The sequence below is a fragment of the Kogia breviceps genome, chromosome 3, assembly GCF_026419965.1.
Source record: "Kogia breviceps isolate mKogBre1 chromosome 3, mKogBre1 haplotype 1, whole genome shotgun sequence".
Classification (NCBI taxonomy): domain Eukaryota; kingdom Metazoa; phylum Chordata; class Mammalia; order Artiodactyla; family Physeteridae; genus Kogia; species Kogia breviceps.
The window spans coordinates 5,267,986-5,295,673 of NC_081312.1; the positions used below are offsets into that span (position 1 = coordinate 5,267,986).

Sequence of the window (27,688 nt, forward strand, 5' to 3'; positions counted from 1 at the left end):
GCAACGGGAGAGGCCACAACAGTGAGAGGCCCGCATACCGCAAAAAAATAAAAATAAAAATAACACAAGCAAAGGAAAAGGAGAATAGCAATGCTAAAACCCAGGGCAGTATCACTGGGTTTAAAAGAGGCAGAAAATCAGCACAAAAAGCCAATCCCGGGGACAGAAAAAGGTTACCAAGAAAAAGTAGAATCTGAAACATAACTCTGTCTCTATAAAGGCCTCGCATTTTACAGGGTTGGCCACAATCTTTCCTCTGTTTCAGGAGGCCTTGAACTTGATCCGTTAGTGAATTATCTTCATGAGACTGCAGTTCTCATTGGTGTACTAGTTAAGTCATATGAAGAATGATGATAAAATAAGTCAAAGTTTAGATGTCACAACACCTTTCTTCAAATAAGTGCAGTACCGTCGTGAAAAGGATGAGAGTTACTATCCGTGGTCTCCCAGGCAATTACTCAGGCCAGTGAGTGGACACTGCAGTCTAACAGCTCAGAATGGCTGCGGAGGGGACGCTGAGCTCACCAGGCACGTCCCTTAAGCTGACCCACACGGGTGCTCACTGCCTTCCAAGGCAGCCTGTCCCTCTGTGGCCCAGCCGTCCCTGTCACTGGGCAAACGGCACAAAGACGCGCTCGGCCCTAAGCTTCTGACCGTTAACCTTGGGGGGGAAAGTCATTTAATATTTAAAAATTAGAATGCCGCGTGTCCAGGCTACTTCAAGCCTGTATTCGGGTGGCAATCCCAAAGAATGGCAAATGATAATAATAGTGTGGCCTTCTAAGAACCAAAGGAGGTCTGCCTCAAAGCCGTCTTGTCTAAATATCCCCTAACTAAGCCACGGCTGTGGAGTGCCAGCTGTCCAGATAGAGGTGTACGCACCGTGCCAACACGGCACCCTCGGAAAGAGAGGCAGCGACCCAGGCCTTCTTATGGAATCACCCCTCCTTCTCCCTTCTGCTCCCATCACCCTCTAACTGCGTATGAAGCAGTGAGACCCACAGCCCACTGAATTCAGGGCACGCCGCTCACCAGCTTCCTTACAATCTTTTTTCTGTTTCTTGGTGTGACTTTGGCTCTCGTGCTTTGTTTATTTTCACTTTTGAAAATAATGTTATAAAGAAACATCAGATCTAACTACGAAAAAAAAGTTTAAAGTTTCCAAAATTCAAACTTTACTCTTAATCAAGAAAATAAAACTCCTGGGCAGGCCCCTTGTATTATTTTCCCCCCTCCTTTTTCTAAAAATAGAAGTTTTAGAAGCCTGAAGTTGTATATAAAGCAATGACTTCAAATGTACCCTTTAGGAGACGGTAGTCATCAGATTTATTTTTGGAAAGCCGAGTGGGTCAAGAATACCTAGAATAATCTGCTTTCTATTTAAAATACCCTAATTGCTTTGTAACTTAGGAGAAAAAGATTATTCAAAATGGAGACATCGCCCAGTGTGTATATCTCACATGGAGCTGGTGATATTTATCCTGAAGGACAAGGAAATAGATTTCTTTCCATAAACGTGTGAAAATGTATCCAAGACCAGAGAAAAAACTAACATATGCAACATCAAGACAGTACCCTCTCTTGACTCCAAGGAAAAGATGGTAACTGTGAAATAATTTGTTAAATCCAAACAAAGTAAGAAAGTTAATTTTAAGGGGACATTTACATGCCGCAGACTCAAAATGTTTTAACTAAAGGAATTTTACAGCCAAGATGAATTCTGTTTTCTAGAGTTAGCCATGAGGAAAAGCCATCCTGGCAAAAGACGAGCAATGCATATTGGTTGAAAGCAGACATCAGGGTACTAACTAGGAGGAGAGAAGCTTTTTACGAGGCATTTTATTTCCAAAATTGTAAGAAGAGGGTCACTACAAAAGTTATGTTTTGTTCCCAGGCACCACTGGGAAATGAAATGGTGATTTAAATGTGCCAGAAATCCACTATTTATAGGTATAGAATTCTGTTGTAGGCTATGTTCTTCTGGACAAAAGAAAAAGGGATTTTAAAAAACCAGGAGGCTTTGCCCCAAATGAGCTTACTCGCGAGAAGGCGGAGGGAAAGTTGCTGATGAGCTTCAGGGTTCTGAGCAAATCAGGGAGGGGCCTGCCCGCCTCTGGGTCCCAGTCCTCAACTCAGAGCTTCACATGTGGCATGTGATCAAGTAAGTGTTTGCTGTGCTGAACTGGACAACAGTGTAAACTGAGGACAGGCTTCCCTGGTGGCGCAGTGGTTAAGAATCCGCCTGCCAACGCAGGGGACACAGGTTCGAGCCCTGGTCTGGGAAGGTCCCACATGCCGTGGAGCAACTAAGCCTGTGCGCCACAACTACTGAGCCTGCGCTCTAGAGCCCGCAAGCCACAACTGCTGAGCCCGAGTGCCACAACTACTGAAGCCCACACGCCTACAGCCCATGCTCCACAACAAGAGAAGCCACCACAATGAGAAGCCTGCGCACAGCAATGAAGACCCAACGTAGACAAAGAACTAAATAAGTAAAATAAAAATCTGTAAACTGAGGACAGAGAAAGAGATGAGAGTCACCAAAAGTTTCTAGGTGAAACAGCCTCCACAGGGGCCCAAAGAATCATGTTTGCTTTGGCTTTCAGTTTTGTTTTGCAAGCTCTCTCTATCCCAGAGGGTCTGGCTAAATGACTGTTCTCTGGTCCACTGTGGACATTCCTTCCTTGACTCAACCAGCATTTACTGGTCACCTACAACTGTGCACTGCTGGGCTACAATTCACCAACGTCCAGCCAGAAAATACTGTCACACTTTGTGTGATGACTTCAGCAATCCTAAGGCTGCTTCACTGTTTTTCTAAGCTTGGGTTCTCTGTCAATATTAAGAGAGCAACATATTTGCTGGAGCAAGAATCTGCAATGAGCTACCATATGATCCATCAGTTCCACTCCTGGGCATACATCCAGAGAAAACCTTAATTCGAAAAGATACGTGTACCCCTATGTTCACTGCAGCATTATTTACAATAGCCAAGATCTACAAGCAACCCAAGTGTCCATCGACAGAGGAGTGGATAAAGAAGATGTGGTATATATATATAAATGGAATACTACTCAGTCAAAAAAAAGAATGAGGGCTTCCCTGGTGGCGCAGTGGTTGAGAGTCCGCCTGCCATTGCAGGGGACACGGGTTCGTGCCCTGGTCCGGGAAGATCCCACATGCCGCGGAGCGGCTGGGCCCATGAGCCGTGGCCACTGAGCCTGCACGTCCGGAGCCTGTGCTCCACGATGGGAGAGGCCACAACAGTGAGAGGCCCGCGTACCACAAAAAAAAAAAAAAATAAAAGAATGAAATAATGCCATTTTCAGCAATATGGATGGGCCTAGAGTTTATCATACTAAGCGAAGTAAGCCAAACAAGGATGAGTATCATATGATATCACTGCTATGTGGAATCTAAAAAAAAAATGATACAAATGAACTTATTTACAAAATAGAAATAGACCCACAGACATAGAAAACAAACTTATGGTTACCTAAGGGGAAAGGAGGGGGAGGGATAAATTAGGAGGTTGGAATTAACATAGACTCACTACTGTATATAAAATAGATAACCGGGCTTCCCTGGTGGCACAGTGGTTGAGAGTCCGCCTGCCGATGCAGGGGACACGGGTTCGTGCCCCGGTCCGGGAAGATCCCACGTGCCGCGGAGCGGCTGGGCCCGTGAGCCATGGCCGCTGAGCCTGCGCGTCCGGAGCCTGTGCTCCGCAACAGGAGAGGCCACAACAGGCCCGCATACCGCAAAAAAAAAAAAAAAAAAAAAAAAAAGAACCAACAAGGACCTACTGAATAGCACAGGGAGCTATATTCAATATTTTCTAATAACCTATAAGGGGAAAGAATCTGAAAGAAATAGATACATAGGTATGTACAAGTGAATCACTTTGCTGTACACCTGAAACTAACACAACACTAAATCAACTATACGTCAATCAAATTAACAAATAAGGATACTTAGAATGAAAGGGAAAAAAAGAATGTGCCACGAGCCTGATTCCCGTGAGTCTCGAATGCCCACCTTTGGTAGGTCCTTTCCTGTTGAGCACAGCCTGCTGCTCCTCGGTGATGTTCAGACGCCGAACCACATCGGCCAGAGCCGACTTGAGCAGCTGGATGTCGTCTTCCTGCATCTGGACTTTCTGCTCCAGGGAGGCGATGCGGTCTGTCACCTCCATACTACTGGCGGCAGAAGCGCTGTCATCTAGACCGAGGGAAAGGGGCAAATGAGTCTCAGCTGTTCCCCAGAGAAACCAGACTAAGAAACACACACCAACATGTTGCTATTATGTAACACAACAATATTTAAAAGTTGGAGACCACTGCTTGTAGGGAGAACTCGTGCGAAATCATTTTTTTTCTTTTTTTAAAAAAATTATTTATACTTTGGCTTCGTTGGGTCTTCACTGCTGTGCGCAGGCTTTCTCTAGCTGTGGCGAGCGGGGGCTGCTCTTCATGGCTGTGCGCGGGCTTCTCATTGCGGTGGCTTCTCTTATTTCGGAACATGGGCTCTAGGCGCGCAGGCTTCAGTAGTTGTGGTGCATGGGCTTAGTTGATCCGCAGCATGTGGGATGTTCCTGGATCAGGGCTCGAACCTGTGTCCCCTGCATTGGCAGACGGATTCTTAACCACTGCGCCACTAGGGAAGTCCCCGTGTGAAATCTTTTAAAATTACGAAGAAATGCACTGCTTCATTCTGCTACTGTCTTTTCATTCTCTAGGTTTGTTCTTTTCATTTTCTTTTTAAACTGTGGTTTTAACTGTCATGATATTTTTCTAGATTCAGGCCATTTTCTTTTCCGTGATATCAGAGAACCTCAGAACTAGAGTAGATATTAGAATACATCTACTACAACTTCCCAAACATGGCAGAAATTGACTGCATGCTCTTCTAGCTTTTGTTCCAATGATGCTGACAGGTTGTACAGATAATCACAGGACCATACTATCTTCCAGTCAAGACTCTTAAGGACTGGCTATTCTGACAAAGCAATAGGAGTGGTCATATCTGTTTGGTAAGCACACCCTTACAGCTAGAGTGATCATAGTTTCTTACCTAGAGGCACTAACTCCCAGTTCCTTACCAAGGTCTACCAGGGCCCTTCATGATCTTCCTTACCTCTCCAACCTCATTTTACAACCTTCTTCCCTCCTCTTCCCATGCTTTAGCCACACTGCCCTTTCTCTCCTACTTTAGGGATTTGGTATCTGCTGTTGCCTTTGCCGGAAGCATTTCTCAGCCAGATTTTTTTCATGACCAAGTTCTGTTCTTTCGGTCTCAACTCAAATAGGAGTTTTTCAGAGAACCTTGTTAATAACCTTCCTTTAAGTTGTTCCTTTCAGTCACGTCCACCTTATTTCTTTCTTTCATAGCATCTCTATGACCTAGAATCATCTTGCTTGTTTGCTTCCTGTCTATGTCTCCCAACTAACATGTAAGCATCATGGAGTCTCTTCTGCTTCTGGGTATGAGAAACCCCTATTGGACAGCACCCTCTGCAGAAAGTAGTTGTTAAGCCTTGAAATTATACAGATAACAGCAGAAGTACTGGAGCGTGGACATGAGCATATAGACTCTGGTGGGAGTTTGCACTCACTTGGTAGAAGGCAGATGGGGAACTATACAAGTAAACTCCCTTTTCACGGCTTTGAGCCCAGGGCTAAGTGTTGTATACAATGGGGTGAGGACACACTCAGAAAACCCTGTTGCCTTTTTGTCCTTAAAAAATAAAAAAGTGAAGTCTGAAAACCATGAACACTAAAAAGAGTGGGGAAATCCCAGAAGGAAAAAAAAAAACTAGAGAGGGGATCCCCAAACTCTATCTCTTTATATCTCTGACTGACCTGTGAATCACACATGCATGGAATAGACTTGAAGCAGAGCTTACAGTTCAAGCCCAACCAATTAAAGTACCCACTGAAACAAAGAAACAATACTTGTCAGAGAAAAAAATAATAGAATACAGAATATCCATAACTTAACATTCATAATGTCCAGGATATAATCCAAAATTAGTAACATACTAAGAATCAAGAAATGGAACACATTCTCAAGAGAAAAGAAAATAAATTGAGTCCAACTCCAAAATGAATAAAACATTGGAACTGACAGATAAGGAATTTAAAATGGCTAGCAGGACTACCCTCTATATGTAAAATGAGTATTTTTTTCAATGAATGAAAATTTCAGAGAGAAGTGGGAAGTATCGGCAGAAAGACAGAAATGAAAAATGAACTGAACAGAAATTCAAGAACTGAAAAATATAATTTATGACAATAAAAAATTCACTAAATGGAATTAACAGACATGACAGATGAAAAACCAAGCAAATCTGAAGACAGATCAATCGTAAGTATCCAAGGTGAAGAACACAGAGGGAAAAAATTAACAGAGCCCTGGGGACTTGTTAAGACAATCTCAAACAGTCCAACATACATTTAATTGGAATATAAAAAGAGAGAGAGCAGGACAGAAAAAAATATCTGAAAAATAACGGCCCCAAACATCCCAAGTTCAATAAAGGAAAGAAATGTAAAATTACAAAATGCTAAGCAAAAAACAAGCAAAATAAACACAAAGAAGACCACCTCAAGGTCTATCATAATCAAACTGTTGAAAACCAAAGATAAAGTACACATCTTGAAAGCAGCAAGAGAAAAACAACATATATAATTATACAGGGAACAATAATCTGATTCATAGCTGGTTGTCATAAACCATGGAGACTAGAAGAGAGTGAAGCAACATCTTTAAAGTACTGGATGAAAAAAAATTTAATCCAGAATTCTATATCCTGCAAAAATATTCTCCAAGAATGAAGGCAAATTAAGGCATTTTCAGATAAATGAAAACTGAAAGAATTTATTGCCAGTAGATCTGCATTATAAGAAGTTAAAGGAAGTTCTTCAGAGTAAAGGGAAATTACATAAAATAGGAACTCAGACCCTCAGAAAAGAATGAAGAGCACTGGGAATGATAAATATTTGAAGGAGCTCAAGACTTTTTTTCTTTTTGCATTTTCCTTTGAGAATTTCAGGGGAGGGGGGAAAGCAAGACTCAACTATACACTGACCACAAGACACACACTTTAAATGCAAAGACACAGACAGACTGAAAGTAAATGAATGGAGAAAAAGATTTAGCATGCAAATAGTAAGCATAAGAAGGCTGGAGTAGCAATATTAATATCAGATAAAACAGATGTCAAATAAAATGTATTACCAGCTATAAAGAAGGACATTTCATAATGAAAAAAGTATTAACTTATCAGGAAGACAATAAAAATATGCCCAATAACAGAGCTTTAAAATACATGAAACTCCATTTGCAGCAACATAGATGGACCTAGAGTTTATCATACTAAGTGAAGTAAGTCAGACAAATATCATACATCACTTACATGTGGAATCTAAAAAAAGTGATACAAATGAACTTATTTACAAAACAAACAGACTGACAGACTTCAAAAGTAAACTTATGGTTACCAAAGGGGAAATGTTTGGGGGGGGGGATAAATTAGGAGTTTGGGATTAACATATACACACTACTATGTATAATGAATAAAACAGATAATCAGCGAGGACCTACTGTATAGCACAAGGAACTCTACTCAATATTCTATAATAACTATTAAAAAGAATCTGAGGGCTTCCCTGGTGGTGCAGTGGTTGAGAATCCGCCTGCCGATGCAGGGGACACGGGTTCGTGCCCCGGTCCGGGAAGATCCCACATGCCGCGGAGCGGCTGGGCCCGTGAGCCATGGCCGCTGAGCCTGCGCGTCCGGAGCCTGTGCTCCGCAACGGGAAAGGCCACAACAGTGAGAGGCCCGCATACCGCAAAAAAAAAAAAAAAAAAAAAAAAGAATCTGAAAAAAGAATGGATATATGTATATGTATAACTGAATCACTTTGCTGTATACCTGAAACTAACACAACATTGTAAATCAACTATACTCTGATATAAAATTTAAAAACTGAATTTAAAAAATTAGTAAGTAAAATACATGAAACAATAATTGACAGAATTAAAGTGAGAAATAGACAATTCCACAGTTATTCCTCAAGATTTTAACACCCCTTTCTCAGCAACTGATGGAACAACTAATTTAAAAAATCAGTAAAGACAGAAGATCTGAAGAACATTATAAACCACTTTGACTTAATTGATATGTATAAGAAACTACAGCCAATGATAGCAGTGTACATGGTACATTTACCAAGACACATCATATTCTGGGCCATGAAACAGACCTGAATAAACCTAAAGGTTGAAAGAGTATGTTCTCTGACCACAGTGACAATAAATTAGAAATCAAAAACAACAAGAGAACAAGGAAACGCCCCCAAATTTTGGAACTTAAACAACACACTTGTATATAATCATTAGGTAAAAGAAGACATCACAGGAGAAAATAGAAAATATTTGAAGTTGAATGATAATGAAAATATAACGTATCAAAATGTATGGGTTGCAGGTAAAGCAGGTCTTTGAGGAAAATAAATAGCTTTAAAATCTCTATTAGAAAAGGAGAGTATTCTCAAATCAATGATTCTCAGCTATCACATTAAGTAACTAGAAAAAGAAGAGTAAATTGAACCCAAATCAAGCAAAAGAAAGGGAAAGAGCAAAGAACAGAAACCAATGGAATAAAACATGAACAAGCAATGAAGAAAATCAATGAACTCAAAGGCTGGTTCTCTAAAACATCAATAAAGTGTAAGCTCCAGGAAAGCAGGGATCTTTTTTGCTAGTTCACTGCTCTATGTTTCCAATATGTAACACAGAGTAAGAACTCAATAAACATTTGGTAAATGAATGAATAAATGTGTAAATGGGTATCTTTTATGAAGCATACATCAAACTAGTTTCTGGGGATGTAAAGATGACTGATTCACAGTCCTTTAGAAGCTCTCTCTGTGGTGGAGAAGATAAATGTCCCCAAATTCCTAAAACAATGTGATAAGTTATATAATTGAGAAATATACAGAGTGATAAATGAACACAGAGAAGAAATATTAATGGTATTTGGAAAAACAGAAGAAAGTAGGGGGTTGGCCATGAAAGATAAAAACATTTACAAAGTGGAAAAGCAAGAAGAATCCTCTGTCTTTTTGGACCCACCTCCTAGAGAAATGTAAATTAAAAAAAATAAACAAATGGGACCTAATGAAATGCTTTTGCACAGCAAAGGAAACCATAAATAAGACAAAAAGACAACCCTCAGAATGGGAGGAAATATTTGCAAACGCAGCAACCGACAAAGGATTAATCTCCAAAATATATAAGCAGCTCATGCAGCTCAATATCAAAAATACAAATAACCCAATCCAAAAATGGGCAGAAGACCTAAATAGACATTTCTCCAAAGATATACAGATTGCCAACAAACACATGAAAGGATGCTCAACATCACTAATCATTAGAGAAATGCAAATCAAAACTACAATGAGGTATCACCTCACACTGGTCAGAATGGCCATCATCAAAAAATCTACAAACAATAAATGCTGGAGAGGGTGTGGAGAAAAGGGGAACCCTCTTACACTGCTAGTGGGAATGTAAACTGATACAGTCACTATGCAGAACAGTATGAAGGTTCCTTGAAAAACTGAAAATAGAACTACCATACGAGCCAGCAATCTCACTACTGGGCATATACCCTGAGAAAAGCATAATTCAAAAAGAGTCACATACCACAATGTTCACTGCAGCTCTATTTACAATAGCCACGACGTGGAAGCAACCTAAGTGTCCACAGACAGACGAATGGATAAAGAAGATGTGGTGCATATATACAATGGAATATTACTCAGCCATAAAAAGAAATGAAACTGAGTTATTTGTAGTGAGGTAGATGGATTTAGAGTCTGTCATACAGAGTGAAGTAAGTCAGAAAGAGAAAAACAAATACCGTATGCTAACATATATATGTGGAATCTAAAAAAAAAAAAAAATTGGTTCTGAAGAACCTAGGGGCAGAACAGGAATAAAGACGCAGACATAGAGAATGGATTTGAGGACACGGGGAGGGGGAAGGGTAAGCTGTGACGAAGTGAGAGAGTGGCATGGACATATATACACTACCAAATGTAAAATAGACAGCTAGTGGGAAGCAGCCGCATAGCACAGGGAGATCAGCTTGGTGCTTTGTGACCACCTAGAGGGGTGGGATAGGGAGGGTGGGAGGGAGACGCAAGAGGGAGGGGATATGGGGATATATGTATGCGTATAGCTGATTCACTTCATTATACAGCAGCAACTAGCACAACATTGTAAAGCAATTATACTCCAATAAAGATGTTAAAATAAATAAATAAATAAAAGAGCAAATGGAAGCACAAGTACTAATATGGATAAATTTCTAAGACACGTTGTTGAGAAAAAAAATCATGTTTCAAAAAGACAAAATAATATATGTATTCTACAATATTCATTTATATGTATGTAAATGTATAGAAGAAGTTCTAGAAGGATATGCACAAATTGTCATCTCTGGAGAATGCAGCAAGTATGGGATTAGAGGTGGTGGTCAAAGAGAAATTTAGACTTGTCTATAATATTACAATGTTTTAGAAAGATTATATATATGTGTGTGTGTATTACTCGTGCAGTTTGAAATTAATTTTAAATGAAGTGTAAGACAGATCCACAAATAGCAATATGGAAAATATCCTAAATAAATTGTCAAGTGAAAACAAAAAAACAGAACGACCAAAAAAAGGAGAATCCTTTGCATTCCAGGCAAAGGAAACAACTTAAACAAAACATGGGAACATGAAAGCATAAGGAATATTCAGATAATCATGGCCTTTGAAATTGAAATCTACCATCTTGTAACTTCTACTTACTGGATATAATTCTGTCTTGCCCTGAAATTCAAGCTCTGCCAACTTCCTAAGTTATATAATTGTTTCATACATAGAAATGTTTTTCAAGTCAATGTCAAGTCAAGTGTCAGTGGCACTTCTGAGGGAGAATAACAGGTATTAAATATCTGATAACCCAGAGAACTTATTAAGCACTCACACACATCTAAAATTATTACCCTCTTATGAAGAGACATTATATAACTCTTTAAAAAATGTATCGAGACATATTTCTTTAAAGAAATCAAACTGTGAGGTAAGAACTTACAAACAATCCTCTTCTCACACTCCTCCCCTTCCCAGAACTCCATACTCCAGCCTTTACACTAATAATATAGAATTCAAACTGTTTCAGCTAGGAACGTGGGGGTAACCTTTTTCTCTGTCTCTTCCTGTTGATTGAGACACATAAAGAACTTTAAAAACCCAACAGTGAGAAAAGAAATAACCTGATTTTAAAAGATAGAAAAGAAGAAAATAGGCAAAAGTCTCAAGCAGACACTTTGCCAAAGAGGATATACAGATGACAGAGACACGAAAAGATGTCACTGTCACTAGCCACTAGGGAAATGCAAATTAAAACCGCAATGAGATATTGCTGCATACCTATCAGAATGGTTAAAACACAAAATATTAACACAACAAAATTCAGTGAGGACATGGAGCAAATGAAACTCTCCTACGTTGCTGGTGGGCACATAAAATGCTATGGTCACTCTGGAAAACAGTTTTGCTGTTTCTTATAAAGATAAACATACACTTACCATGTGATCTAGCAATCCTAAGCACTTACTCTTAGTCTAGAGAAATGCACATTCGCATTCACACAAAGCCTGTACATCAGTGTTTTCGGGGGCTCAATTCATACTTGGTAAAAACTGGAAACTACTCAAATGTGTATACACTGTGGTATATCCAACACAGTGGAATACGATTCAGCAATAAAAAGGAACAGACTACTGATAACGTGCCAACGATTTGGATGGAAGTCAAGGGCAGTATGCTGAATGAGGACAGTCAGTCTCAGAAGGTTACACATGGCATGATTCCATTTATCTGATATTCTCTAAAAGACAAAACCATAGTGAAGGAGCATAGGTCAGTGGTTGCCAAGGGTTAGGGTAGGGATAGAGCCCAGGGGAGTTTTGGGGGGGGTGATGGAAATGTTCTGTCCTGATGGTGGTGGTAGTTACATGAATCTATACTGTGTTAAAATACACAGAATTCTCTCAAAAAAAGAAGTTTTCTTGAATGTTAACATAAATAAAACAACTTTCTGAGAGTTCAAGTGAGATAAAGTCTTAAAGTCTTCTTCAGGTGAGATAAAGGCTTTGTCAATGAGAGGTTATTATTTTTGCTTGTTGAAGTGGGTTGCTTTCATACCATGAGGTCTCAGCAAAGAAATATTTCAATGAAAACTGAATATACCGGTTGCTCATTAGAAAGAGACCATCCTTTAAGTTCTAGATGACTTCTTGTGAATGGACCGTGAGTGGTTCTGTTAAATTTCTCCAGTTGTCCTTCGACCCGGATGGGAACGCGGGATGGAAGGGAGAAGTGGGGAGGATAAGCCGGTATTGTCTATCTGCCTTCCCTCTGGGAGCAGTTACAGAGCTGACTAAATCCTTCAGTCACGTGCAAGCCGACCGAACTGGGAAGGTCTCCGGCCTCAGGAAGCGGGCGGTGGGGGGATGGGGGACAGTTCTACAGCTCAGTTAGTGTGGGAGAGTACGTGCTGGACCGGCGTGTGCTTCAGTCATTAAAAGCATGAGCTCTGACGTCCAGCTTCCTGGGTTCAAACTGCAGCCCTACTACCTGCTAGCAACGTGACATGGGGCAAATTATTGAATCACGACGTGCCTCAGTTTCTCCATTCGGGGAGCAACAGCAGTTATCTACCTCAGAGGGTTGTCGTAATATTAAATGAGTTAATATAGAGAGAGCACTTGGGATCTGTTTTTTTGTTTTTTTTTTTCTGCGGTACGCGGGCCTCTCACTGCTGTGGCCCCTCCCGCTGCGGAGCACAGGCTCCGGACGCGCAGGCGCAGCGGCCACGGCTCACGGGCCCAGCCGCTCCGCGGCACGTGGGATCTTCCCGGACCGGGGCACGAACCCACGTCCCCTGCATCGGCAGGCGGACTCTCAACCACTGCGCCACCAGGGGAGCCCTTGGGATCTGTTTCTGCAGATAGTAAATGTTCTAAGAATGTAAGCTGTAAGCTATTGTCATTATTATTGCTGATAAGATGACCGAAGCAAATTCAAGCTTCACATTTTTCCATCAAGACTTCTCTGTGCTGTCTGAACACTGTGATGCAAAAGAGCACTGAAAGGGCTTCCCTTCCCTGGTGGCGCAGTGGTTGGGAGCCCGCCTGCCGATGCAGGGGACACGGGTTCGTGCCCCGGTCCGGGAGGATCCCACGTGCTGCGGAGCGGCTGGGCCCGTGAGCCGTGGCCGCTGAGCCTGCGTGTCTGGAGCCTGTGCTCCGCAACGGGAGAGGCCGCGACAGTGAGAGGCCCGCGTACCACAAAAGAAAAAAAAAAAAAAAAGCCCTGAAAAATTAATTAGAAATTAGCGTTTTGTTAACAAAATGTTTTCTAAGTCATAAAGAATCTCGCATATGGAATCATGTCTTCCTCTGATCTTTTCGGGTTGTCTGCCTAGACAGCTGCTTTGAAGAGGGTGCTACACCCATCAGTGGGGCCTGGGCACACAGACAGTGGTGGCCGGCAGTCCCCAAGGTCGATAAGTTGGCCTCCATCCTCCAACGTTGCATTTTCTAATCACTATCGTATAACCTACCAAGGAAGACAAGGCAGGCCTGTTCTACGTTATCAAAATTTATGATGCAAAACAGCATCCCTGTGGCCTCAGTTTGCACTACAGATGGCTTTAATAAACTGTATAAATCAGACTCTATTTTAATTAGATTGCCAAGTTTGCATAGGAAAAAGTCTAATGTTAATATTTTACCCCCCCAAACCCTTCACAACCCCCAAACCAAAACCCTAACCACCTGAATATCTGCCTTCCAATACAAGCGGCTAAAAACTGAAATGTCTGATCTGCTTAAGAGACCCTCCCTTTGTGAGATGGGCTGAAATTTTCCTCAGGCCATAACCCTGGTACCTATCAAATCCTGCCAGCACCACTGCTATGACCTGTCAGGGACTGACTTCCACTTACGCAGTTATAACTGACTCTCGAGGACAGGCTGGAGGCTTCTTGGCAGCAGTGTGGGCTGCCTGAGGTTCTCAGCCGTCTTGTGCCCAGAAAAGGCCAGTGTTGCTCAAATGACTTTATATTCCAATTCAGCTGGGGCCAAACTGATTAGCACAATGAAAAACAAAACCCAAAGGTTGCTTTAACCGGTGCAAACCATTTCCGACCTCTGTACATTGCACAGGAGTCTGGAGCACAGAATGGGAGAGTTTAGCTGAATTCCATCACAGAAAACCTCACTAGATTGGGAATCCAGCCCAAATAAAACCTTCACAGGCTATTTATTTTAAAGTAATTTTCATTTCAGTGCCTTTAAAATGTATCTACAGCGGTCATTAAAACGGTGTTAACAGGAGAGCGGCTTTACCTTTTTTCAAGGTTTTCTCATTCTTTCAAGCACCACTGCACTTTTTGTGGTGTTAGGGGAGGTTTGAAAAAGATGATATTAGTCTCTATTTTCACTTGTTGAGTTTTGAGCTAGAACCACTGGCTGGGGCTGGGGTACCTTCTCATTTACTCAGAAAGGCATGGGGATCTATTTACACACGGCAGGTAGGGTGTCCCTTTATCTGGGTATTGGGTAACCATCTCTCAGATGGTGATCATGCTATGGGCAAGGGGGTAGACAGGATTTAATCTGAGATAGAACCAGACCCACAGTGGTGCGAGGACCTTAATGTAGACGTCTCAGCGGGCCAACTTCTCTAGAAGATGCTCTACCAGCAGCAGATCTTCCTGGGGCTACAATTTCCAACCTCCTGGCATTTTGTCAAGGTCCAAATGTGTTTCAGTAAACTGGCTCTTGGAAAGGCTAGTAATCAGTGTTACCTGCACTGGATGGTCTGGGTCCTGGGGCTTTAGAGAGGACACTGACCTGGGATTCAAATCGGGCAGCGTTCAGTTCCCGGGTCTGGCACTTATGAGCTATGTAACCTTGGCAAACGACTTGACCACTCCAGGAATAATACCGTAACCTGTCTTCTGAAGTTCTTGTGAGGATAAACGTTAATGTATATGAAACATCTGATAGGATGGTGGCAAATAGGTGCTCAATGCAAATGGGAGTTTAGTATTTCCGTAGTTGATTGTTGTTAATATTGTTTACCATAGACCAACAGTCAAGTCAACATTAACAATAGTTAAAGAACGAATTCTGCGAGTATGTGCAGTGCTTGCCCCATGAGACAGGTCAAGGCTAGACTAAAAGGTACCATTCCTGGTCTGCAGCACCTCAGGTCAAGTTGAGGAAAGGTGACATTAAGCTTAAGGTGAAGAATAGTTCCATAAAAGCCCTCTCCCATGAGAGCACCTGATTAGTGGCCAAAGGATGGACGGAACGTTACACCAACGGCTCCATCCTGACTTGCCTCTCGTGAGAACCTAGCCAAATGCCGGCTTCTTTCTGAGTTTCAAGTGATGTCATGGACCCAGGTAGGTCCTACATCAACCCTGGTTCCACAGGTAAAAAGAGGACCTTGAGCTCTGCCCTTTTCCTAGATCTTCGCGTAGCTATTTGTGGCGATGACTTTCAAGTTTAATTACCATTTTACAGTAAAAAGTGGCACAGAAAGATCTTCGGGTAACTTGTCTGTTTTACTCTATTTAAAAGGCAAGGAAAGTATACTTTTTCCTCCATTCATATGATTATCTCATTACCTGGAGATAAAAACAGGCTCCTGCCTCTAAATCTTCTGGTGATATGAAGGTACTGCTATTATCTGAGTAATAATGCTCCAGGAGCTCAAAGGGGGCCTATTCGTTTTAAAAGGTTAACTTAGAATCTGTCCCCTTTATGTTGAGATGGTCTCACACACAGACCTGCTAGAGCACGGACTTGAGGACACGGGGAGGGGGAAGGGTAAGCTGGGACGAAGTGAGAGAGTGGCAGGGACATATACACACCACCAGATGTAAAACAGATAGCTAGCGGGAAGCAGCCGCATAGCACAGGGAGATCAGCTCTGGTGCTTTGTGACCACCTAGAGGGGTGGGAGGGAGGGAGACTCAAGAGGGAAGAGATATGGGAACACGTGTATATGTAGAGCTGATTCACTTTGCTGTAAAGCAGAAACTAACACATCGTTGTAAAACAGTTATACTCCAATAAAGATGTTAAAAATAATAATAATAATAAAACGATAAGGATAGCACCAAAACAATAATAGCTACCCTGATTCGCCACCCACTATGTGTCAGACCCCATGTCTCGCAGTGTATTATCTCCAACCCATACAGCTTCCTCCACCTGGGCGCTGTCCCCATTTCAGAGATGAGGTTGAAGAAGTTAGGCTTCTCATCCACCTCATCTGAAGTCACGCAGTGCAAGTGGAAAGCCAAGGGCTAGCCTTTGCACTGTTTCCTGTGGTCCATCCAAATGACACGCTTTAATTCCAGTGGGACTTGTACGGTACTAAGTAAAATACACATACAACTTGTGCATCATTTTACCTTTCCAAAATATTAGACAAATGCCATTTAGAAATCTTATTATAAGGTTCTAGTATTTTAGGAACCAATCATATAAGCGATAAGGACTAACAACCTTTCACTCAATACCCTGTAGGTAGACATCTATGTAAAAGCTGGCTTTCCATATTACGCACTGTTTGCAGAAAAGTTATATATTGTTGTCATAGTCTGAACCACTATAGGATCCACTAGCAAAAGAAAAATGGAAACGGGTAGCGTAGAGAAACAACATCTCCTCTGCCATTTTAAGGTCTGCATTTCAGCCCTACTGTCACATCTGCAGCCCTGTACACCACGCCTGGCTGAAGGACTCCAGCTTTATTTCACTTCTGAGACTGGCTTCTTCTCTGATCATCTGGGTCAGTCAGGAACTCTGAGTCTTGCTCATCCCTGGGCTGGACCTGGCACTTGAGCTCTCACTCCGAGACTCATCACTTCATAGATAATGACAAGAACTGAACCCACCCAGCAGTAAGCCCATCTCAAATGACGCTGAGCAAACGTTCGTATACTGGATCGTGAGAGAATTCTACAACAGCCCTTAACTGCTATAAAAATGCTGGCGTTGCCTACTGATTAAAGGAACTTCAGCAGAGCCTCTTGAATCTGGAAGGAAATATATCAAGATATTCTATGAGTCTTGGGTTGTAAAACAAGAGACCAGAAAAAAAATGCGTAACAATCACCCAAAGAAGCAATATGTGACTCAGCTGCATTTAGGTGACACCGAGTTTAAAGCTAACAAACTTTCCATTCCGTTCGATGAAACGTTACCAAGTGTCTTCTTGCAGGACCAGACCTGCAATCAACACAGTGACCTTCCGTCTAGCAGAGGAGAGACTGGCCAACAAATAACTCTCCAGGAAATACAGGGACACGGACACCAACTGTCCCCACCCTGCCGCCATCACAAGCTGGGCAAAAAGCTGGCTGGAAATGTAATATGAGGACTAGGCAAACCTAGAACAAAACACAGGTGAAGGAGGAAGAGCAAGATTTCAGGTGAGCTACTGGGTTTCAGTTAATGCACAAGGGATGAGGCAAAAGAGGAAGAATAAGTACAATCACTTATAGAAAGAACAGCCTTGAAATTCTCTAGTTGCGTATTTAGGAAGCGTGTTAATTACTTTATCTTGAAATATGCTATAATTTCATTTTGCCTAAACCATAGTTACCGAGCCAGCAAAGACGTCCCATGGAGCCCTGAGATTCTTTGAAATCCTTAGAATGCTTATTTAACAATTAACACTTTAATATTTAATACTTGAATGTTTATTTTTAACACTATACACGCACTCCCACACATACACACACGCATGCACACACACCCCTACCTTTGCAGATGTAATTCTGTTTCTTGTTTCTGTTAGATACTAAAAGACCTAGGAACTGTCAAGTCGTTAATACCTTTCCCCCACCCACTTTCCAGTTTTAAAGCAAACAAGAGATGCTGCAATTGAGCAGAAGAGAAATTCCCAACAGTGTGTGAAGCGATCTGCCCTAAAACTTGGCCTTTGCTCTGAAGTTCAAAAGCACCAGGCGCACTGAGGCAGAAATGGAGTATCCAGCCTCTGGGACAGCTGGGATGAGAGGGAGGGGAAAGGGGTAGAGGGGAGGGGAGAGGAGAGGCGGGGAGGAGAGGGAGAAGAGAAAAAAACTAAAGCTTTGTAATAAAGCTCCTAGCAAGTCATGCAGGATCACCAAATCCTTACCATAAAAGGAAAGATTAAAGTGATGGAGGTGGGGAAGGGGAGAGCAGACAGAATGACAAGCCTAAGGGTGGAAGTTGGTAAAGATCTAAAACCACAGTCTAAATTTTTACTTTACGTGGAGACTATGAAATACTCGCTCGTTACATTTGTTGCACACTTCTCCATAAGAAGGCCTCAGTTCATAAACTGACCTCATAAAAAGTATCTAAAAAGGTAGCTTTAACAGGTTTTTATTTGATACAATGGTTTTAAAACCTTTCGCAAAAGGAATAAAATAAAAGCTATTCTTATCTTCATTTTTTCTATTAATTTCCATTAATACAAAAATAGTTCTACTTAAAGTACTCTACGAGGGAGTTCCCTGGTGGCCTAGTGGTTAGGATTCAGGGCTTTCACTGCTGTGGCCCGGATTCAATCCCTGGTCAGGGAACTAAGATCCCACACGCTGCACGGCATGGCCAAAAAAAATAAAAATAAAAAATAGGGCTTCCCTGGTGGCGCAGTGGTTGAGAATCCGCCTGCCGATGCAGGAGACACGGGTTCGTGCCCTGGTCCGGGAAGATCCCACATGCCGCGGAGCAACTGAGCCCGTGAGCCATGGCCGCTGGGCCTGCGCGTCCGGAGCCTGTGCTCCACAACGGGAGAGGCCACAACAGTGAGAGGCCCGCATACCGCAAAAAAAATAAAATAAAATAAAATAAAATAAAAAGTTAAAAAATAGAGTACTCTACGGTTACATTACCCTTAACACTGACTGTCTTCTAGACCGAATCGTTTTGATTAGTTTTAGATGATACTTCCTCATGTGAGAGCCTGTGCTTTAATAGTTGAGATGAAGGTCAGAAAAGCACAGTTTAAATGGTCTGAAATCCACCACTGGGGCTAAAGCCAGACCACTGGTCTTCAAGTTCTAAAATATACTGAAACTAGTGGTCCATCTTCAGGATAATACGGTAGATATGACTGGTTCATAGGAGACATTACAAGTGAAAATACCTAGGTCCTCATTGTAGCACTTACCGTTTAGGTTCCTTTCAGAAAAGTGGAGCTATAACATTCTAAGGTTAGAATCAAAGGGGAGGTTTGAAATCTAACCTCTTTTACCCGCATTCTTTTTTGTGATTATTGTTCTTGCTGTAAAGCTTTTTCTTTGCCCTTTCTTATTGACACTGTGTAACTACGTTTTTTTTTCAAGCGCCATGAACTTCTGCTTCCAGCCAAGATGGAGCAACAGGGACTGGATTTGCCATCTGACCTAAAACAGCTAAAAAGAACAGACAAAATACATTACACAATGGTTTTTAAGACATTGGACATCGGACAATGAGGGACAGTGATAGCCCGGTGATGACAAGCAAAAGAGGTGAACCCTATGACTGGCCCAGGATACAGCCTGAAGGCTTTCCAGGAAGTGATGCCAGGAGGGGAACCAGGTGGAACCTGGAGGCCTCCCTTGGTGGAGGAGACCGTGCTGGAAGTCCAGAAAAGCCAAGACGACTAGAGTTCAGGGGGCAGAGCACCAAAGAGGAGAGACCTGCAAAGGGAGGAAACTTCAGAAATCTGCAGAGAATACCCCCTATATCTTCAGCTGGGTATTGATCAGCATTTACGTATGAGGAAATTACCCAGGTCTGGGGCAGGAACCATCCAATACAAACAGAGAGAGCAATCACCAGAACTCACACAGGGCTGGGAATCGTTTCCGTCACCCTTAGCTAGAGTGGAAAACCACAAAATCCACAGGGCACTGGGTAGAGAACGCAGGAAATTTTACCGTAGACTAAATGCTACTCTGGTTTCCCCTAATGAAGCTTAAAAGCAAGACATGAAAGGACCAAACTGTTTCCAAGTAACTTAACCACATCCCAGAACAAAGCTCAAAAATTTTTATGGGAATATAAAAATATCCATCTCCCACCAAGGTGAAATTCATAATGTCTGGCATCCAACAAAAAAACCACCAGGCATTCAAAGAAGCAGGAAAATATATGACCCACAAAAAGGAAAAGGACCAACGGAGCAAAACTAACCTGGAAATGATAGAATTACTAGGCAAAGAAAATTAAAGTTATTATAACTGTATTGCCTATGTTCAAGAAGCTAAAAGAAAAAACTGACTGTGTTAGGTAGAGGCATGGAAGGTATATATTTAAAAAATAAGGCAAACTTCTAGAGAGGAATACTACAATATACTAGATGAGAGTAAATGAAAAGATTAGTGAACATGAAGAAACAACAATAGAAACTACCCAAAATGAAACTTAGAGAAAAAAAAAAAGATTCAAGGGAAGGAGGGAGGGAGGGAGAGAGAGAGAGAAAATGAATAAGAATGAAGCATCAGGGGGGTTGTAAGACAACTTCAAGTGTACTAATATCTGTGTAGCTCAAGTCTCTAAAGGAGGGCGGGTGGAACAAAAAATAATTAGAGAAATAAGGGCTGAAATATTTCCAAATTTGATGAAAATTGTAAAGTCACAGATCAAGAAGCTCAATGAATCCCAGGCACAGAAAACATGAAGAAAATTACACCAAGGCAGATCAAAATCAAATTGCTTAAGACCAGTGATAAAGAGAAAATCAGGCAAACTAGGAATCCACGTGAACTTCCTCAACTTGATAAAGAACATCTACAAAAAGCCTACAGTTGACACCACCCTTAATGGTGAGAAACAGGATGCTTCCCCCTAAGACTGGGAACAAAGCAAAGATGTCCCCTCTCACCACTCCTATTCGACATCATACTGGAAGTCCTGGCTAGCGCAAGAAGACTAAAAACGGAAGTGAACGGTATACGAATTGTGAAGGAAGAAATAAAACTGTCTGCTTGAAGATGACATGATTGTTTACGTAGAAAACTCCAAAGAATTGATCAAAAAAAACCTCCTAAAACTAAAAGGTGACTAGAACACTGTTGCATGAAGCAAGATTAATATACAAAAGTCAACTACTTTCCCATGTACTATTGATGAACAATTGCAATTTGAAATTTAAAACGTAATACCATTTACAATAGCACCAAAAAAAGAAATAGTTATAAATCTAACAAAATATGTTCAGAATATATATGCAGAAAACTATAAAATTATGATCAAAGAAATAATAAAAGAACTAAAGAACTGGAAAGATAGTCCGTGTTCATGTATTAGAAATCCCGATATTTTATGATGTTGATTCTTCCCGACTTGATCTATAGATTCCACACAGTCCCAGTCATAATCCCGGCAGGCTGTTTTGTGAATATTGACAAACTGATTTATATGGAAAGGCAAAGGACCCAGAATAGCCAACACGATACTGAAGAAGGGCAACGAAGTTGGAGAACTGACATGACCTTGAAGACATCATGCTATTGGTGAAACGAGGGACATATAGATCAATGGAACAGAACCGAGAGCCCAGAAACAGACCTACTCAAATGCAGTCAATCTTTGACAAAGGAGCAAAGGCAATGCAGTGGAGAAAGGGCAGTATTTTCACCACAAATAAATACATACATATAAATAAATAAAATCTAGACACAGACCTTACAACCTGCAGAAAAATTAACTCAAACTTTACAGAAAGGAAAATTAGAAAATATTTTGAACTGAATGAACATGAACAAGCAACAACATGGAGGAATCTCAAAATAGTTACGCTGAGTAAGAGAAGCCAGAAAATAGAGTACGTGCTGTATGACTCCATTTATGTAAAATTACACGAGATGCAAACTAATCTATAGTGACTGAAGATCAGTGGTTGGAAGGGGGGGCGAGGCAGAGGGATTGATGAAGGGGCACAAAGAAACTTCAGGGGATGATGATTATCTTCATTATCTTGATTGTGGTTATGGTTTCATGGATACACGCGTATGTCAAAACTTACCAAATTGTTCCTTTAAATGTACTCAGATTATTGTGTGTCAATGATACTTCCAGAAAGCTTTTTTTTCTTTTAAAGGGGAGGAAAGAAGCAGCAAAAAAAAAAAGGGAAGAGGAGGAAAAAAAAGTATATATATATTTTAATGATTCCAAAAAATCAAGCGTTAACACGATACCAAAAATCCTTTGTAGAATGAGGCAAGATACAAAAAATAAGAAAATATTTGGCTTGGATAAAGAAAGGAAAAGGATAAATTGACTTGTTTCTGGACCTAAAGTTATAGCAATTTTTTTCTTACTGGACTTAAAAAAAAAAGGAAAAATATTTTTGATTAAGGCCAGTGCTATATATGCCAGCAGTCATAGCAAAACTATATTTCTCCCATCTCCCACCCCCCCAATTTTACTCTCTTAGAACAGCTTTTAAAATCCCACTGGACGCACAGTGGTTAAGAATCCTCCTGCCAGGCTTCCCTGGTGGCGCAGTGGTTGAGAGTCCGCCTGCCGATGCAGGGGACACGGGTTCGTGCCCCGGTCTGGGAAGATCCCACGTGCCGCCGAGCGGCTGGGCCCGTGAGCCGTGGCCGCTGAGCCTGTGCGTCCGGAGCCTGTGCTCCGCAACGGGAGAGGCCCGCGGACCGCAAAAAAAGGAATCCTCCTGCCAATGCAGGGGACACGGTTTCAAGCCCTGATCCGGGAAGATCCCACATACCGCGGAGCAACTAAGCCCATGCGCCACAACTACTGAGCCTGCGCTCTAGAGCCCGCAAGCCACTAACTACTGAGCCCGCGTGCCACAACTACTGAAGCCCACGCACCTAGAGCCTGTGCTCCGCAACGAGAAGCCACCACAGTGAGAAGCCCGCGCACCGCAATGAAGAGTAGCCCCTGCTTGCCGCAACTAGAGAAAGCCTGTGCACAGCAACGAAGACCCAACGCAGCCAAAAATAAATAAATAAAATAATAAATTTATTTTTTAAAAATCCCACTGGAAATTCCTCATTCCAAATTCTGTAAAAGATACAAACTCCCTGGCTCACAGCTGCTAATGGTCCGATGGGAGCAGTGCCACAGAGCCAAGGGCTCAGGTCCACGGCCCTGCCAGATGCACTTCCATGGTACCTGTCCTAAGGGCTCTTGTGCTCCCCACCTGGTTCTCTTTCCACTGAGAGTTTAGAGAGTGAGACTGAGATTAAACAACCAACGGAACCATTCAGCTGAACATTCGGATCTATCCACAAAGACATTTGCCTCTCCACATTCAAAACCCTGCTTCTAACCCCCATACTCAAACACATTGGCAAATACTGCTCAGAGTACACTTCTATAATGTTATCACCTTCAAACAGCATTCAAATAACACAAACTGACAATCTCGTTCTCTAATTTCTTTAATGCACTTGAAAAGATTATTGGTACATTTGAGCATTTTCCAAAGCAAAATTTTGCAGTTTGATTTTTCTTTTTATATATTTTATTATCATTATTATTTTTTTAATTATTATTATTTTTTTGGCTGCGTTGGGTCTTCGCTGCTGTGCGGGGGCTTTTTCTAGTTGTGGTGAGCGGGGGCTACTCTTCATTGCGATGTGTGGGCTTCTCACTGCAGTGGCTTCTCTTGGTGCGGAGCATGGGCTCTAGGCGGTCAGGCTTTAGTAGTCGCAGTACATGGGCCCAGTAGTTGCAGTGCGCAGGCTTCAGTAGTTGTGGCACACAGGCTCAGTAGTTGTGGCATGTGGGCTCTAGGGCGCAGGCTCAGTAGTTGTGGCACACGGGCTTAGTTGCTCCACGGCATGTGGGATCCTCCCAGACCAGGGATCAAACCCGTGTCCCCTGCATTGGCAGACAGATTCTCAACCACTGCGCCACCAGGGAAGTCCCAGCTTGATTCTTTATTCGAGTACCATTTTAAGTTTAATCTGAAAGATGAATGCTAGAAAAAATGGTGGGGGGGAGAGCCAAGAGAGTGGGAGGGGGAGGGAAAGGAGATGATTAAAATAACCTTGTCAATCTAGAACCCTAGGAGAATAAGCTTCATAGAAAGCCAAGTATTAGGAGGGGTCATCCTTTCAAGGAGCACATTTCTTTAAAGTTTCACACATTTTGTTCAATAACAGAAAGATAAATCGTCCAATTAAAAAATGGTCAAAGGACTTGAATAGACATTTCTCCAAAGAAACTGCACAAATGTCCACTAAGCACATGAAGAAATGTTCAACGTCATTACGGAATTGTAAATCAAAACCACACGGAGACACCCCTTCACATATATTAAAATGGGTATAATCAACAAAATTGAAAATGACAAGTGTTGGAGAGGGCGTGGAGAAATTGAACCTGTACATTGCTGGTGGGAATGTAAAGTGGTGCAGCCTCTGTGTAAAACAGTCCGGTGGTTCCTCAGAAAGGTAAACATAGAATTATCACAGAATTACCACTCTACCTCTAGGGTATACACGGAAAAAGAATTGAAAACAGGGACTCCAAAGGGTATCTGTACACTCATGTGATAGCAGCATTAGTCACAACAGCCAAAAGGTAGAAATAACCCAGGTGTCCGTTCGCTGATGATGAATAAACAAAATGTGGTCTTTCCACAAACTTGACTCTTACTCAGGCGTAAAAAGAAATGAAGTTCTGATACATGCTACAACGTGGATGGAACTTGAAAACATGATGCCAAGTGAAATAAGCCAGTTATAAAAAGCCAAATACTGTACGAGTCCACTTATGTGAAACGCCTAGAATAGGCAAATTCATAGAGGCGGAAAGTAGATTAGTGATTACCTGGGCCTGGGGGATTGGAGAAGAAAGAATGGGGAGTTACTGCCTAATGGGTACAGTTTTCGCTTTTTTGGGGTGATGACAAATTCTCGGAAATAGATGGTGGTGATGGCTGCACAATGCTGTGAATGCAATTAATGTCATTGAATTTGTACATGGAACAACGGTTACAATCTCATATCTCATTATATGTTTTTTACCACAAAAAAAAGTACCCCCAAAACTTCAACCATTTTGAACGACTGGCTCTCAAGGGAATGATATGTCCATTCTTTCGTTCATCTGCTCACTCTGTAGCACAGGCTGTCGGCACAGATGACAGCACCGAACAGTGCAGTGGCAGAAAAACGGCATGGACAGGGGCCCTCAGACCAGACTGGAGGGTCTGGAAGGCTTCTTGGTCCCGGTGACAGTGGTGGCTGAGTTTTAAAGGACTGAAGGAGCAAGCCAAACAGAAAAAAAAAAGGCATCCCAAGAAGTGCCAGTCTGTATAAGAACTGCTAACAGAGTGTTCCAAACAAGAGCTATTGCATCTGGTATTTTAAAGTAAAGAAAATGAAGGATGTGAAGAAAAAGGAACATTTGTACACTGTTGGTGGGAATGTAAATTGGTGCGGCCACTGTGGAAAACAGTATGGAGATTTCCCTGAAAACTAAAAAGAGAACTACCATATGACCCAGCAATTCCACTGCTGGATCTATATCTGAAAAAAAAACCCAAAAACACTAAATTGAAAAGATACATGCACCCCAGCGTTCACAGCAGCATTATTTACAATAGCCAAGATATGGAAGCAACCTAAATGTCCGTCAACAGATGAATGGACAAAGAAGATTGGTGTATATATACAATGGAATACTACTCAGCCATAAAAAGAATTAAATTTTGCCATCTGCAGCAACATGGATGGACTTGGAGGGTATTATGCTAAGTGAAATAGGCCAGGCAGAAAAAGACATATAGTCTATGATATCACTTATATGAGGAATCTAAAACGTACAACAAACTAGCGAATATAACAAAAAAGAAGCAGACTCACAGATACAGAGAACAAACTGGTGGTTTACCAGTGGGGAGAGGGAAAGGGGGAGGGGGAGGGGATTCAGAGTACAAACTATTAGGTATAAAATAAGCTACAAGGATATATTGTACAACATGGGGAATATAGCCAATATTTTATAATAACTATAAATGGAGTGTAAGCTTTAAAAATTGTGAATCGCTATATTATATACCTGTAACTTATATAACATTGTACATCAATTATACTTCAACTTTTACATTTTAATTAAAAAAAAGAAAATGAAATGCCGGTGGATAATAAACAGAAATGATTTGGAACCATCAAGAGAAAGAACCGTAACTACCAAACAACTTTGAAATGAACCTAGAGATCAACACACAGGCTGCAGGCGCACCAACAACTTCGATTCTTTCACGGGTGAAGACTCTGCAGAGGAAAAGCACCTACTTGTCTTCCTACATGTGCACTGCAAGCCTCCCGGGTCCAGATGCTCTGCTGGGGTATTTCCAGCACTCGTGTCGACTAAGTCCAGAAACTCTACGAGGGATGCTGGGGCTGCCGTAACCAAGAGGCACAAACCAGGGGCCTCAAACAACCAAATTCACTTCCTCGCAATTCTGGAGGCTGGAAGTCCGAGATCAAGGTCTTGGCAGGGCTGGGTTCTCCTGAGACCCCTCTCTCTAGCTTGTAGACGGCCGTCTTCTCTGTGTGTCCTCACGTGGTCTTCCCCACAGACACATGTCTGTGTCCTCATCTCTTCTCATAAGGACACCAGGCAGATTGGATGAGGGTCCACCCTAATGACTTTATTTTAACCGAATTACCTGTCAAGACCCTATCTCCAAATAAGGTCACATTCTGAGGTTCTGGGGGTTAGAGCTGCAACAGATGAATTTGGGAGTGGACACGATTCAGCCCATAACAGACAGTTATTTGCAACACCCATGCCTCCTAGGTCCGCGGGCGCTACGAGGATATTGACACAGTGCTAGGACAGACCAGGGCCGGCCGCTCTGCCAGGGTGTCTGCCGGCTGCTAAATGGCTCTCTGTGGGGCAGGGCTGCCGTCATTCCCGTGGTCTTTATTTTGCGCTTAGCGTGTGCGCCATGCCTGGCTCTGAATGAATGAAAAAATAAATGGATGAATTTACTGACACTCTAACTCGCTGAAATCAGTATCTGGAACCACCTTGAAGAGTCTTCTTCACTGTTCTGAACCACAGTCGTGTTCTGTCCCCAGGCAATACGGAAGTCTTTGTTTTGTAGAACATTCCTGGTCACAACAAAGTTCTAAACGCTCTCTGTTCCTGACTCATTTCTTCTCCTTGGCATTGACGTGACTTCAGCTTTCTTTCCTTTAAAATGGAATCACATTTGTCACGCTCAGAATTCTTGAAGAGTCCAAACAGTCATGCTTTGCCCTAAGATGTTTTTCAAGAAGCAGGGCAATGCTAAAATTGGACACTACCACTGTCTTACAGGGGGGTGCTGTCAGTGAACAAAGCAAAGTGTCCATCCGCGATGACACATGAGCCACAGTTCATGTTCACGAGGCTCAAGGGGGCTGTGGCACGTGCCTCAAAGTCACGATGCTCTCTGAGCGGCTGGGCTGCAGACCCCTGGAGAAGGGAGCCGTCAGGACTGGGATGCTAGCCCTCCTTGACAGTTGCTCAGTGCATCCACAGAACTTGATTGTATCCTTTTCCTGCTCCAGAGCAATGCACGGAAGCACA

General features: G+C 42.1%; 1 protein-coding gene across 7 annotated transcripts in view; it reads right to left on the bottom strand.

Moving 5' to 3' along the window:
* The window catches only part of EML1 (EMAP like 1), a 143,499-nt gene that overhangs the window by 80,754 nt on the left and 35,057 nt on the right, over positions 1 to 27,688 (bottom strand). For 6 of the 7 annotated variants that reach the window (XM_067027772.1, XM_059058353.2, XM_067027776.1 and 3 more), the window contains exon 2: positions 4,039 to 4,221. The exons of the other annotated variant lie outside the window; for it this stretch is intronic. In XM_067027772.1, coding sequence (XP_066883873.1) covers positions 4,039 to 4,221 — 183 coding nt within the window. The remainder of the gene's footprint in view (positions 1 to 4,038; positions 4,222 to 27,688) is intronic. 7 annotated transcript variants of the gene reach the window in all.